General features: G+C 34.8%; 1 protein-coding gene across 4 annotated transcripts in view; it reads right to left on the minus strand.

Annotated features, from left to right (window-relative positions):
- Positions 1-5,908: 5,908 nt before the first annotated feature.
- The window catches only part of Bco2 (beta-carotene oxygenase 2), a 29,935-nt gene continuing 21,778 nt past the window's right edge, over positions 5,909-14,065 (minus strand). For all 4 annotated transcript variants that reach the window (XM_015489873.2, XM_015489876.2, XM_015489874.2 and 1 more), the window contains 4 exons: positions 8,880-9,017; positions 8,182-8,364; positions 7,443-7,553; positions 5,909-6,157 (listed from right to left, as the gene is read on the minus strand). In XM_015489873.2, coding sequence (XP_015345359.1) covers positions 6,044-6,157; positions 7,443-7,553; positions 8,182-8,364; positions 8,880-9,017 — 546 coding nt within the window. In that variant the 3' untranslated portion in view covers positions 5,909-6,043. The remainder of the gene's footprint in view (positions 6,158-7,442; positions 7,554-8,181; positions 8,365-8,879; positions 9,018-14,065) is intronic.

Genomic DNA, 14,065 nt, shown 5'->3' on the forward strand with positions numbered 1-14,065 from the left:
AACATTATTCACTCATTTTTCAAATGCTTCTCTCTCCACTGGGCTGTAGAGAGAGGACTTAACAGAACTTAAAATTTTAAAGATTTTTTGAGATAAGGCCTACTCCGAGATTAAAAATTTTTTTAAAGCCCAGATAAGTGAATTACTTATACAAGATCACTCAGAAAAGAAACAATATTTCCCAGATATTGACTATATTACAGCTATATGCTCTCTAATAATCAATGGTTACACACTTCACTCATTCTGAAAATGTTTTAAATAGAATATACAAAAACAGAAGGAATTTATGAGAAATTGTTTTAATTACACGTTTTAGTAAAATATTTCATTGCATTTGCAGTCTTTCCTCTAATTTGTTCAAGCTAATTCTACACAAAGGTATTCACCAAATTCACCTTCAATAGTCCAGTTAAAGTTGTATTGAAACTCCTCCCAAAATCATAAATTTAAGTTCTAACCCATAGACCCTCTGAATATAGGTTGGGAAGGTTTTTGCAGATGTAATTAGGTGAGATGCAGTCATTAGTGTGGGCCCCAATTGAAGATGACGAGTGGATAACCTTATAAAAAGGGAAAATAGTCAAGTGTGGTAATTAGTACATACTTGTAGTCCCAGCTATTCAGGAAGCTGACACATAAGAATGGCTTGAGTCTCAGAGTTAGGGGCCAGCCCAAACAATAAAAATAAGTAAATAACATAGTAAGACCCCATCTCAATAAAATAAGTTAATAAAAAGGGAAAATTTTACACAGAGACAGACTCATATACAGGGAATGACATGTCAAGTACAGGGACAATGCCATCTACAAATCAAGGAGAGAGGCCTGAAAACAAATCCTTCCCTCACAGCCCTTGGAAGGAACAAACCAACCTTAATGTCACACTTGCATCTTTCAGCTATAATTCCTGCTTCACTCACACAAGATCTACTAGCTCTGTGCTTGGTTCCTTTTCTCAGGTTTCTTTACTCAGAGGCAGCTCCTATCAGCTCCTATTAAGAGGACCCATAAGATAGTGAAATGGACACATATTAGCTTGTAACCCCCATAGCCATCACCCTCCAGCCCTTATTCACTCAATAAGTTAAAAAATGTTTACTCAACATCCTAATGTCAGACACTTATGCCAGAGTAACATAATGATGAATAATGAACATAAAGTTCAGTTAGTGGACGAGTCAAAAAGAAATAATATCATGACAAACTAAAAAAGACTAGTTCTGTCTCAGAAGGTAAAGGAAGGCTTCAGAGAGAAGCTGAACTGGATTTTTAAAGGACTTTACCAGATGGATAAGTAACAATTGTAGGAAGAAGATGGCAAGAACAAGGGAAATGTGGAAAATTTCCACATAAATGTAGCTCATTTAGTGCCTATTGACAAGTTATTGGTTACAATAGGGACTGGGTGAGAGATGATATTGTAAACATTGGAGACCAAATTATTGAAGGGCTGTGAATGTCCCTCTTTAAGTATAAAGGAAAGAAGGCTCCACCCGCCTACTATCTCCTTCCTCATTTCTCTCCAATAAAAGGGAATTTTCATTTCTTGAATCATTTCCAGGTACATTTCCTGAGCCTTCTTTACTCACAGGCAAGGTAAGAATGTGTGAAAGTACCAAAGATGGCTGTGGCTTATGGTCTGGAACTATGTTCCCGTGGGGAGGGGGGACTGGGCCCAAACTCCTCACCTCTTGTAGTCCTGGCCATCTAATTCACCTTCTCTTCTGCTTCTTGCCCCTGTGTGCTGCTTTTCAGGTCTAGATTCTAAGCCTGCTATCATTGGCATTCATATTTCTTCTAACCCAGGCATTGATCATCTCTCTTCTTTTCCCCTCACTCATACACTATATACTCCCTTTCTTTGAGTCTCTGGAACCTGGCTAGTGATTGATGGGCTAGGGAAGAGGCCCTACCTCTGTGCTGCACCTTAGTTATATGCTCAATTTACTGGAACTTTCTGCATTGTATTACCAGGCACAGTGCTTAGATTATACAATGCCATTGATCTTTTTTATCTTTTTCTTTTGTGTGTGTGTATGTGTGTGTGTGTGTGATTTGGGGTTTTTTTGTTTTGTTTTGTTTTGTTTTGTTTTGTGTGTGTGTCTTCTTCAGGAACCTTGGCAGGGCCAAGGCAAAACTCAGGCATCCTTGAGTCAAAAATCTTATGAGTATACTGCCAGCGTTTGTATATTTGAACATCACTCCCTGTATACGAATGGAGTAAGAAATATAAAACAGAGGAATGATGACATCAGATCTGTATGCTTCCCAGAGGTCAACCAGAGTCATCTTTACCCCCCATGTCTAGCTGATAGATTAAACTTCCCTAATTTGTCTGAGAAAGTACAATGAATGCCTTTTCAGGGACTTCTGTGAACTTATCAGAACTTATGCTTCATGACTGCCTTGGGCTCTTCGCTTCCTCATCTGCTACATTGGTTCTGTTAACCCCTTCTTGCCATTCTATAGATGCTTTTGTGTTTTGCATCTCACAAAACCAGACATGGTTCTTGGCCCTTTTACTTATTGTCACAATACAAATGCCCCACACAAGACATTTATATGCTTTGAATGCTTCACTAAAGAGCTCAGGGTTTGTGAAGTTTGAAATAACTCTTAAGAAAAATTAAAGAGGAAACCAATTATGTTGGTCCAGGACTATACAGAAAACCTAACTAGGAGTTCATAGGTGCCCCCAAATTACATGTTTGGCAGCCTTCTTCAACAACAATCAATATGTAGACAGAGCCTGGACAGTTTAACTAGCCCAAGATTGGGGTTCACCCAGGGGAAGGGGGTGTAGCTGAAGGGAAATAAAACTAGGGGTTTTGAGGGTGTTGGCAAGAGTGTGGTTTACTCTGCTCCTTAAGGCTTCTGGTAAAAACTGCTGGGGTTTAGAAATGTGGAGATTATATGGTCTCTAGTGCCACCTGTTGCCCAACTAAATAAAGAACTACTGGCTTTTCATCCATCTCTAAGAACTATTACCTGGAGATTAGAAGAAATGACTGATTTTAGTCATAACAACCACCTCCAAAGGCTGAGCTGGGAAAAGGTGGGGATGAGAGAAGGTAGTCTGCAGGAGGGTCAACAATTACAGTAGCATCTGCAGTGGACAGCAGAGAAAGAGCCAGTTTAGAGAAGGCCTCCAAGCATGAATGGGCTAGCTTCCTGCTATCCATACCTTAGACAATGATAACAGGCTGGTTGTGATGGAGAGAACAAGGTGCTTTTCAGATCTGGATCTAAGCCTACTATCTATGATCACTTATAATTCTCACAGGACCTCTGTCATCCACCTATATTTTTTTAATTTTTATTTTTTCTAAGTAGTTATACATGACAGTGGAATGCATTTTGATACATCATACATAAATGGAGTATAACTTCTCATTCTTATGGTTGTACATGATGTAGAATTACAAAGATCATGTAATCATATACACATATAGCATAATAATGTCCAATTAATTCTACTATCATTCCTACCCCCATACCTCCTCCCCTCCCCTCACCCTATTCTGCCCAATCCAAAGTTCCTCCATTCTTCCCTACCACCACCACCCCCCAATTATGAATCAGCAACCACTTATCAGAGAAAACATTCAGCCTTGGTTTGGAAATGTTAGCTTATTTCGCTTAGCATGATATTCTCCAACTCCATCCGTTTACCTGCAAATGCCATAATATCATTCTTCTTTAAGACTGAGTAATATTCCATTGTGTATATGTACCACATTTTCTTTATCCATTCGTCTGTTGAAGGCACCTAGGTTGGTTCCATAGCTTAGCTATTGTGAATTGAGCTGCTATAAACATTGATGTGGTTGTGTCACTGTAGTATGCTGATTTTAAGAGCTTTGGATATAAACCTTGGACTGGGTCAAATGGTGGTTCCATTCCAAGTTTTCCAAGGAATCTTCATACTGCTTTCCAGGGTGGTTGCACAACCACATTATTGCTTGTATTCTTGATAATTGTCATTCTGACTGGTGATGAAATCTTAGAGTAGTTTTGATTTGCATTTCTCTAATTTCTAGAGATGTTGAACATTTTTTCATTTTTTATTTGTTGATCAATTTTATTTCTTCTTCTGTGAAGTATCTATTTAGTTCCTTAGCCCATTTATTCATTGGGTTATTTGGTTTTTATTGTTGTAAATTTTCTGAGTTCTTTATATATCTTGGAGATTGATGCTCCATCTGAGATGCATGTGGTAAAGATTTTTTCTAATTTTGTAGGCTCTCTCTTCACATTATTGATTATTTCCTTTGCTGAGAAGAAGCTTTTTAGTTTGAATCCATCCCAGTAATTGATTCTTTTTTAAAAAAATATTTATTTTTTAGTTGTACATAGTACCTTTATTTATTTTTATGTGGTGCTGAGGATCAAACCTAGGTCCTTGCACGTGCTAGGCGTGCGCTCTACTGCTGAGCCACAACCGCAATCCCCAGGAATTGATTCTTGATTTTACTTTTTGAACTTTAAGGACTCTTGTTAAGGATAAAGATTTGGGCCTACTTTTTCTTCTGTTAGGGCAGGGTCTCTGTTCTAGTGTCATAGTCTTTGATCCACTTTGAGTTTTGTGCAGGGTGAGAGACAGAGTTTTAATTTCATTTTGCTATATGTGCATTTCCAATTTTCCTAGCACCATTTATTGAAGAGGCTATTTTTCTCCAATGTATGTTTTTGGCATTTTGGCCTAGTTTGAGAAAACCATATTTATGTGGATTTGTCTCTGTGTATTCTATTCTGTACCATTGGTCTACATGTCTATTTTAGTGCCAATACCAGGCCATTTTTGTTACTATTGCTCTGTAGTATAGTTTAAGCTCTGGTATTGTGATGCCTCCTGCTTTATTATTCTTCCTGAGGATTGCTTTGGCTATTCTGGGCCTCTTATTTTTCCAAAGGAATTTCATGACTATTTTTTCTATTTCTAAGAAGAATGTTATCATGGGTGGGGTTGTAGCTCTGTGGTAGAGCGCTTGCCTTTCATGCATGGGCACTGGGTTCAATCCTCACCACCACATAAATAAATAAAATAAAGGTATTGTGTCCATCTACAACTAAAATTTTAGAAAAAAAGGAAGAATGTCATCAGAACTTTCATAGGAATTGCACTAAATCTGTGTAGCTCTTTTGGTGGTATGGCCATTTTGACAATATTAATTATGCCTATTCAAGAACATGGGAGACCTTTCCATCTTCTAAGTTCTTCAATTTTTCGTTAGTGTTCTGTAGTTTTCATTGTAGAGGTCTTTCACCTCTTTTGTTAGAATAATCCCCAAGTATTTTTTGAGGCTATTGTGAATGGGGTAGTTTTCCCAATTTCTTTTTCAGTTGATTCATCACTGATGTATAGAAATGCATTTGATTTATCGGTACTGATTTTCTATCCTGCTACTTTGCTGAATTCATTTATTAGTTCTAGAAGTTTTCTGGTCGAATTTTTTGGATCTTCTAAATATAGAACCATGTCATTGGCAAATAGTGATAGTTTGAGTTCTTTTTTTCCTATTCATAGTCCTTCAATTTCTTTCATCTAATTGCTCTGCTAGAGTTTCAAGGACTATGTTGAATAGAAGTGGTAAAAGAGGGCATCCATATCTTGTTCCAGTTTTTAGAGGGAATGCTTTCAATTTTTTTTCCATTTAGAATAATGTTGGCCTTGGGCTTAGCATAGATAGCCTTTACAATGACTTTTATAATGTACTACTGAACATACCTCATCCACCTATCTGATGGTGGCAAGGACTCCATTTTAGTTTTCTTTCATGTATTCTTATTATTAGCTAGAGGGAAATATATCCAATAAATGTATATTTAAAACTCTTCTCAAAAGGCTATATTACCCTTGCTTAATGATTTCAAGGACAATCCCTAAGAAAATATAAAACCATAATTTTCTTACAAATTCTGTTTTTAATAGGAAACTTAAAACCAAAGTCTGTGGTTTGGGAAGTAAGATGCCTTCTTCTCTCTTTTCCACAGAGTACATTCACTTTAAATCTAGTTCCCAGACCTTGAAGTTATCCCATCAGATAGGTACAAATGTGCCGTGGAACCCATAAGGCATTTGCACAGGTACCTCTGCTCGGCCTAGTTCTTCAAAGTTCCTGGCATCCAAGACAAGGAGAAAATTGTTTTCATTCTAGAAAAGGAAAGACAATATGAACATTCCCTTCAAAAATCAGTCTAACTCCTCTGGGTGATAAAGTTCCTAAGAAAGAGACCATGTCTTATTCACTTTATTTATCTAGCATCAGCATCTAGTACAATGCCTCACCTATTCACTCAGTAAATGTTTGCTGAATTGCTGAACTCGACTGAAAATAAAATTGTGGCTGAGTATTTTTACATTTAAAGCAAATTAAATTCTTTACATCAGTCACCTTCATAGGATCTCTTTGAATCTAACAGTCATTTTACCTGGCCCTTTCCAATCCCCTAAGAGACACAGAAATTTTTTCTCCTGAACTAGAAATGCCTCAATTTTTGTGTTACTTTAGAGCTGTTCAAAGAGCAGCATTGCAAAGCAGACTGAGACTGCCCTTATCTAATTACATGAGTGCCACATGTATGGCATGAGGACCAAACCCTTGGCACATATTACTAATTAATCACAGTATTTTTCCACCAAACCATTTAATGGCCAAGAATCCTATACCCCAGGCAGCCACTAATAAATGATCAAAGCTGGTACTCAAAGTGAACCTATTTGCCATTATATTGCCCCTGACAAGGAAGTCATTCAGTAAATAACAGTATTGAGATACTATGCCAGGGCTTAGGATATTGGACTTTGAGGTCAGGACTTTGAAACTGGCAATATAGATAATTGGCAACATAAAAATTATATAAATATTAGACAAGAAGCCAGTAGACTTACATACTGGCTTTACCACTAGGAGATCTGCTACAAGTCTCCTTCAACTACTTTAAGCTATAAATTCCATATTTTTAAAGTGGAATCCCAAAAAGTTGCTTTGATAACTAAGATACTATGATTAAAGCACTTTGTAGTGCACACCTGTAATCCCAGTGGCTTGAGAGTTCAAAGCCAGCCTCAGCAAAAGTGAGGCCCTAAGCAACTCAGTGAGACTTTGTCTCTAAATAAAATACAAAACAGGGCTGGGGATGAGGCTCAGTGGTCAAATGCCCCTGAGTTCAATCCCCAGTACCCTCCCAAAAAAATACTTTGTAAATAACAAATTCCTATGCAAATGTGAGTTATTATTATGATTCTACAAATAGAACTTTAAAACAATAATAAAGTATAGACCTTGATAAAAGGATTGGTCAAAGGTAAGAAGGGGAAGAAAAGGAAGATGGTGCCATATAGGAATCAAAATAAACTATGGACTGCATCATTCAATATCATCCTCAAACAACTCAATGCTACTTTTTTTCTGACTGGTGTTAGGGAAATATATTACCTGCTTGGGAGTGATCACCACAGAAAGAATAACTCCATCATCTTCTTCTTTAGCTCCTGGTACTGGAACAAAAATAGGTTCTGAGGGATAAAAGCCATCTTCTCTCCAAACCTGCAAAGTCCAAAAAAAGTATTTTATAAAAGGCCATTCATGGTGGGAAGCTTTCTATAGCTTCTGTTACTCCCAGTATGAAGTGGCTGTTGATAGAATATTGCAACAATAAAAAAAATCAGGCTGAGTTGAATACAGGAGAGGATTGGGAAGCTTTGGCAGCCCCAGATTCCATCACCATCAAACATTATTTGTGTGATTATAATTTCCCATCAACCTGAAATATTTTTCCAACAACCTCAACCTCACATATTCTCCTACAATAACATCAAACATAGAATTGGTTTTTCTGGGTTTGGTGTTCATTTAGATTTCCTAAAGGAAACATATTCACTTTTCTTTTTTTTAATATTTTTTAGTTATCAATGGTCCTTTATTTATTTATTTATTTATTTATATGTTGTGTTGAGAATCGAACCCAGTGCCTCACATATGCTCTTACACTGAGCCACAACCCCAGCCCCATACCCGCATCCCAGATGACTCCATGGTTCTCAAACTTAGGAAAAGAAAATGGTTTAGCTGTTTAAATATTAAACTATCAAGAATGACCTTAAGCAAAGCAAACTAATTCTAAGGACAGAAAAGGTCTATGAAAATTTCAGAAAAAGATAAAGGTTTTTGTTACCTTCAGTGACTTGTTTACCACATCAACCTTCATCAGAGAATCCCCCACCAAATGCCGAAAGCCACAGCCATAGAAGAAATTATACTTTTTGCCACTGAACTGGCCATAGTTGATCTGAGGAAATTCAATGCCTCCTTCTTCCTCTAGGTCCTCATGATGTAGATTTTCATGAGAGCACCAGATCTAAAAGAGGTCCCAAAAGGATCTGAAGTGGTTGTTTAATTGTCATTTATTTTCTTTAGTGTAGGTCAGTGACATATCATTTTTATATTGTTACTCTTTCCATCATGACTGCATAGAACATTATCAGATTTTGTGAATAAGTTGTCAAGTGACATGGGAGACAGAAGTAGCTTTTTATTCCACTAAAGACATTGATGGCTGCACATTGATATGTCTGTGGTAAGTGCAACTCATCTAGAAGGTGAGATGGTCAATGATAATCTCAAATGATTAGACAATGCACAACAATTAGAAAGTTTATATATCTGTTTCAAAACACAAAAAGGATAGTCAACACAGTGTTCATTCCTACTCAGTTTCTATGATTCTTGTGTAAGCAAGGTTTCATGACCTTACCCTGCTCAGCTAAATGTTATAAAACCTATTGGGCACCAAAAACATTCTGGAGAAGAGCCAAAGACTAAAGTAACACCACTGAAGTCAAAGTTTTAGTCTACTGTCCATTCATAGCATACCTTCCCATCACTCTGTTTCACAGCACTGGCTGAAGAATAGGACAATGGACTGAGGTTCTCTCCTGCAGGGTCATTCTCACTGATATGTAAGGGCAACACAAACCTTCGAGGGAAAGATAGGGCTGCCGAATTATAGACCTGTTGAGGAGACAGAAATAAACAGATGAAAAATTGTCATACATAATAGGATTACAGCACACCCCAATAATTTGGATGCAGTCAACATTATTGGCATTCTTAAGTAATTATATAAACAATAATTTCCATTCATTCATTCAACAAATATTTGTTGATTATCTACCATAGGTTAATTACTATTTTAGACACTGGGGATATGCAGTGAACAAAGCAAAGTCTTTGGCTTCATGCAACTTATTCTAGTAGCAGAATAATAATACATATTAAAATTATACAATATATGTTATTTAATTGGCTTCAGATGACCAAATGATTAAAGCCAGAGGTCTGCAGGACTAAATAGCAAGGAGAGGTGCTCTCTACTTCAGATTGGTTGTGAAGTAAAGGATCAACCTACAGGCCTGGATTGCTCAACCCCTGCATATTGTTGAGAAATGCCTGTTTTCATGACTAACCCTTGGCTGAGTCCTGGGAGCTGAGTTCTTGGAATGTTGTGTGTGTGTGTGTGTGTGTGTGTGTGTGTGAAGCCTTGAATCACACAGGTATTTTATGCTAACAATGTAACTGAAACAAACACCCGAATTCTCCTGGCAGTCTGGAACTTTAGTAACTAAGATTTGTCCTGTAGGGGCTATATTCCTACATGACCACTCCCAGATGCAATTAACTTAAAAATTTAGTGATTAGGTTTAATGGCCAAAAATGCACAGATGAAGAAAGAATTTTTAGATACTAAGGCAGTAGAAAAAAATAACCCCCCAAGAAAATGCTTAGAAAGAAACAAGGATAGAAAATACTAATAGGAATAAAATGACAGAAGGATAGGGTGAAAAGTACTAATGTAAGTGTACTGTAGTCCCCCTAAAAAGGAGAAAATGGTAGTGTCTTCATAATATCCCTGAGGCAAACTTCCAGTTCTTTGAAGTGGGACCTCATAGATCTGTATTCCAGGAATAAGAATAAAGCTTCAGCTATAAAGTTGAGTTACAGCTGCCAGACATGGGAATACTCATTGCTCGCAGTACAAATATTACCATATGCAATATTTGAAGAACTAATGGGTGAAATGTTTCAAAATTATAGAAAGACATCAGACAATATATTCAAGAATCCTTAAAAATCCAAGTGAAAAAATTAAAAGGAAAGCATTTAAGATATTATAGCTTTTTAAAAAACAGAGAGAAAAATTTTAAAGCAGCCAGAGGAGAGAAAAAGATAAACTCAAAGAAACAAAGATTAGATTAACAAATGATTTCTCAACAGGAATCAGAAGACAATAAAATGATATCTTAAAAGGGTTCAAAGAAAATAATTAACAACAGGGCTGGGGTTGTGGCTCAGTGGTACAGCACTTGCCTAGCACATGTGAGGCCCTGGGTCCAATTCTCAGCACCACATATAAATGAATAAAATAAAGGTCTATTGACAACTAAAAAATTATTAAAAGAAAATTAAAAAAAAAAAAAAGAAAATAACTAACAAATTAGAGTTCTTTATCCATAAAAACATTCTTCCAAGAAGGAACAAAAATACATTTTTTCTGACAAATAAATATCCATCAATAGATGAACAGATAGCAAAATGCAGAATCAAACAGAAAAATATTCAACCTAAAAAAGGGACAAAATTCTGATACATGCTACAATATGAATAAATTTTGAAAATATTATGTATGTAAAATAAGTCATACACAAAAGGATGTATGTATGTAAAATATGCAGATTCATGTACGAACATATCTGAAATAGAACAATTACCAAAGGATGTTCTTTAGTTAGAAGAGCATGTTTCCAGATAGAAATGTCTGAAAGACTAGGAAGAATTAAAAGCAATAAAAAAGGTATAAATGAGGTCAAAAGGGGTAGTATGGATAATTATGATTACATAAGGAAATGATAATAATAATGCCTTTTAGTATTTAAAAAAGAGAGAGAATTAAAATATACGAGTAGAATATAAGCCAGGAGTAAACAAAGGGACTTAAAGTACTGCAGAGTCCTTGCATTGTCTGACAAGAAGTAAAAAGACCAATTTACAATGTATTTTAATAATTGCTTATATATTTAAGTCTCTAAAATAATTGCTCAAAGAACATAAAACTACCAAAGTAATGGGCAAGGTTTGGGGGAGTGGAGAGGCAAATTAAAAAATAAAATGTAGAGAAGATGAAAAAAGAGGAGAAAAAGAATCATTATACAAATAAGAAACAAATCGCAAGATGACATATTTAAACCCTGATATATTAGTGCTTGATTCAACTAAATGGCTCAATTAAAAGTAAGGAATTACCACAGTGGATTTTTAAAATACATGCTGCTTACAAATACAAATTTTGAAAGATTAAAAGTAAAAGGATAGAAAAGTTATAGCCCGCAAACAGCAAGTAAAAAGTAAATTTTAAGACAAAAAACATTGTTCAGAGGTAAATATTCAACAAACTAGAAAAGTAAAACAATTCTAAATTCATATGCACATAATAACAGAGCACCAAATATGTTAAAGCAAAAATTAGAAGGACTATATGGATTAAACAAAAAAATCTATATGATATTTTAAAATATATCTTTTAATAACCAATAGATCAGAAATCAATAAGGACAGAGAACATTTGAATATTATTAGCCAATGTTATCCAATTGACAAACATGAAAATTACATCCAAAATACAGAATATATCTCCTTTTAAGATGCATATTTTTAATATGGCATTTTTTTAGTTGTAGATGGACACAATATCTGTATTTATTTATTTTTATGTGATGCTGAAAATCAAATCCAGTGCCTCACACTGGCGAGGGAGGTGCTTTATCATTGATCTACAGCTCCAGCCCCTAAGATGGTACATTTTTTAAATGAACTTACTTTGGCTCTTAAAGCAAATCTCAATACATTGCAAAGTATTAAAATCATACAGTAAGGGGCTGTATGATTTTTTTTGTCATCAGTGACAAAAACAACCTAGAAAAATCCCTGTATGTTTGAGAATAAGAAATAAAGAAATACTTTATGTTTGTATAAATAAGTCAAAATATACTCTACGGTCAGGTATTTCTAAAAAGGACAAATAAAATTTTTTAGAAAGAAATAAAGGTATGTATTTCAAAGAAGAAAAGTCAGTGAAAATCAGAAAATGCTTTAACTTAAAATTTAAAAAATAATAAAATACATCAAAACTTGTGGCGTGCAGCTAAAGCTCTCTTAGAGAAAAATTTACAACAGCAAAAGTTTAAGCTAGAAGGAAAAAAGATGAAAAACAACAAACTAAGTTAAAATAACTGTAGCACATCAGCATGATGAAAGCAGAAAAGAAAATAATAAGAGAAAAAAAATGGTAAAATTTAAAACACACGCACACACGTTAAAGAATATCAACAAAATCACAAAGATGATCTTTTGGAAAAGCCTTATTAAATCAATTAGATCCTGACAAGCTAAACAAACAAGACAGACAATGAAAACAACCATATTAGGAATAAAAAAAAAATGTGAGAAGGGGTAGGGCAGCCCATCAATTGACTACATGCATCTAAAAAATACCAGATGATCATAGTATAGGTAACTTCTACCAATAAAATTGAAGTTTTAGATGACATGGATTAATTTCTACAAAAACACAATTTACCAAATCTGACACAATAAGAAACAGAGAATTGGAATAATCCTATACCATTAAAAATAGAATTCATAATTTAAGGTTTATCTGTGGAGAAATTCACAGGCCCAAAAGGCTTTACTATTAAATTATTACAAAAAATTTAAGAAATAATGCCAATTCTATATAATCTCACCAGAAAGAAGAAAAAGAAAGAAAAATTTCCAACTTGTCTGAGATCAGCAAAACCTTGAAACCCATACCTTATAAGGGCATTATAGAAAAAAATTACAAGTCAATTTTATTCATGAACACATGTAAATTATTAGCAATATTTAAATATTAGCAATGCAAATCTACCAATGCATTAAAAAGAAAATACAAAAAAAAAAAAAGCAAATACCATGCAACCAACTGGAATTTACTTTAGGAATGGAAGTAAAATTCAAAATTCAATCAATGACTGTTCTAAACATTCCTTAAGAATCAATCATTGTGGGCTGGGGTTGTAGCTCAGCGGTAGAGCACTAGCCTAGCGTGTGTGAGGCCCTGGGTTTGATCCTCAGCACCACATAAAAATAAATAAATAAAATAAAGTCATTGTGTCCAACTACACCTAAAAAATAAAAATAAAAAAGAATCATTCTACTTTACCACATTAATGGGATAAAGGATAAAATTTATGTTATTATCTCAGCAGTGCAGAAAAACTTTTGATGATATCCAATATCCATCCATGATAAAATTCTTAATAATATAGGAATAAAAGGATACTTTCCTAATCCAATAAAGTGTGTCTTCATTTTAAAATTTATTAATAATTTATGTTCATGCACAACCTGCACACAAATGTTTATAACAGCTTTATTCACAATCACTGAAAATTATAAGCAAACAAGATGTTCTGTAGAGGAATGGATACTCAACTTTAGTACAAGAGAATATTACTCAATTATAAAAAGAAATGAGCTATCAAGACATAAAAAGACATGGAGGAACCTTAAATGCATATTGCTAAAACAAGTCAGTCTGAAAAGCTTATAGATAATATGATTCCATCTATATGATATTTTGGAATAGACAAAACTATAGATATAGCAAAAAGATTAGTTAAGACAAAGAGTGAGCTCCAATGTAAATTATGGACTTGCTAGTAATAATCGGTATTGGTTCATCAGTTTTGTCAAATGTACCATAACAATGCAAGATGTTAGTGGGGGGGGGGGACTGGTTGGAGAGGGAATATATGGAAACTCTCTATACTTTCTTCTTAATTTTTTCTTTAAACCTAAAACTTCTCTAAAACATAAATCTATTAACTTATTTTGATATACAGTAAACAGCATGCTTAATGATAAAATGCTGAAAGCTTTTCTTCTCAGATTGGGACTCAGACAAGGACATCACTATCACCACTTACATTCAATAATGTACTGGAGATCCAGTGACATAAGAC

Source organism: Marmota marmota, unplaced genomic scaffold (assembly GCF_001458135.2).
Source record: "Marmota marmota marmota unplaced genomic scaffold, marMar, whole genome shotgun sequence".
NCBI lineage: Eukaryota > Metazoa > Chordata > Mammalia > Rodentia > Sciuridae > Marmota > Marmota marmota.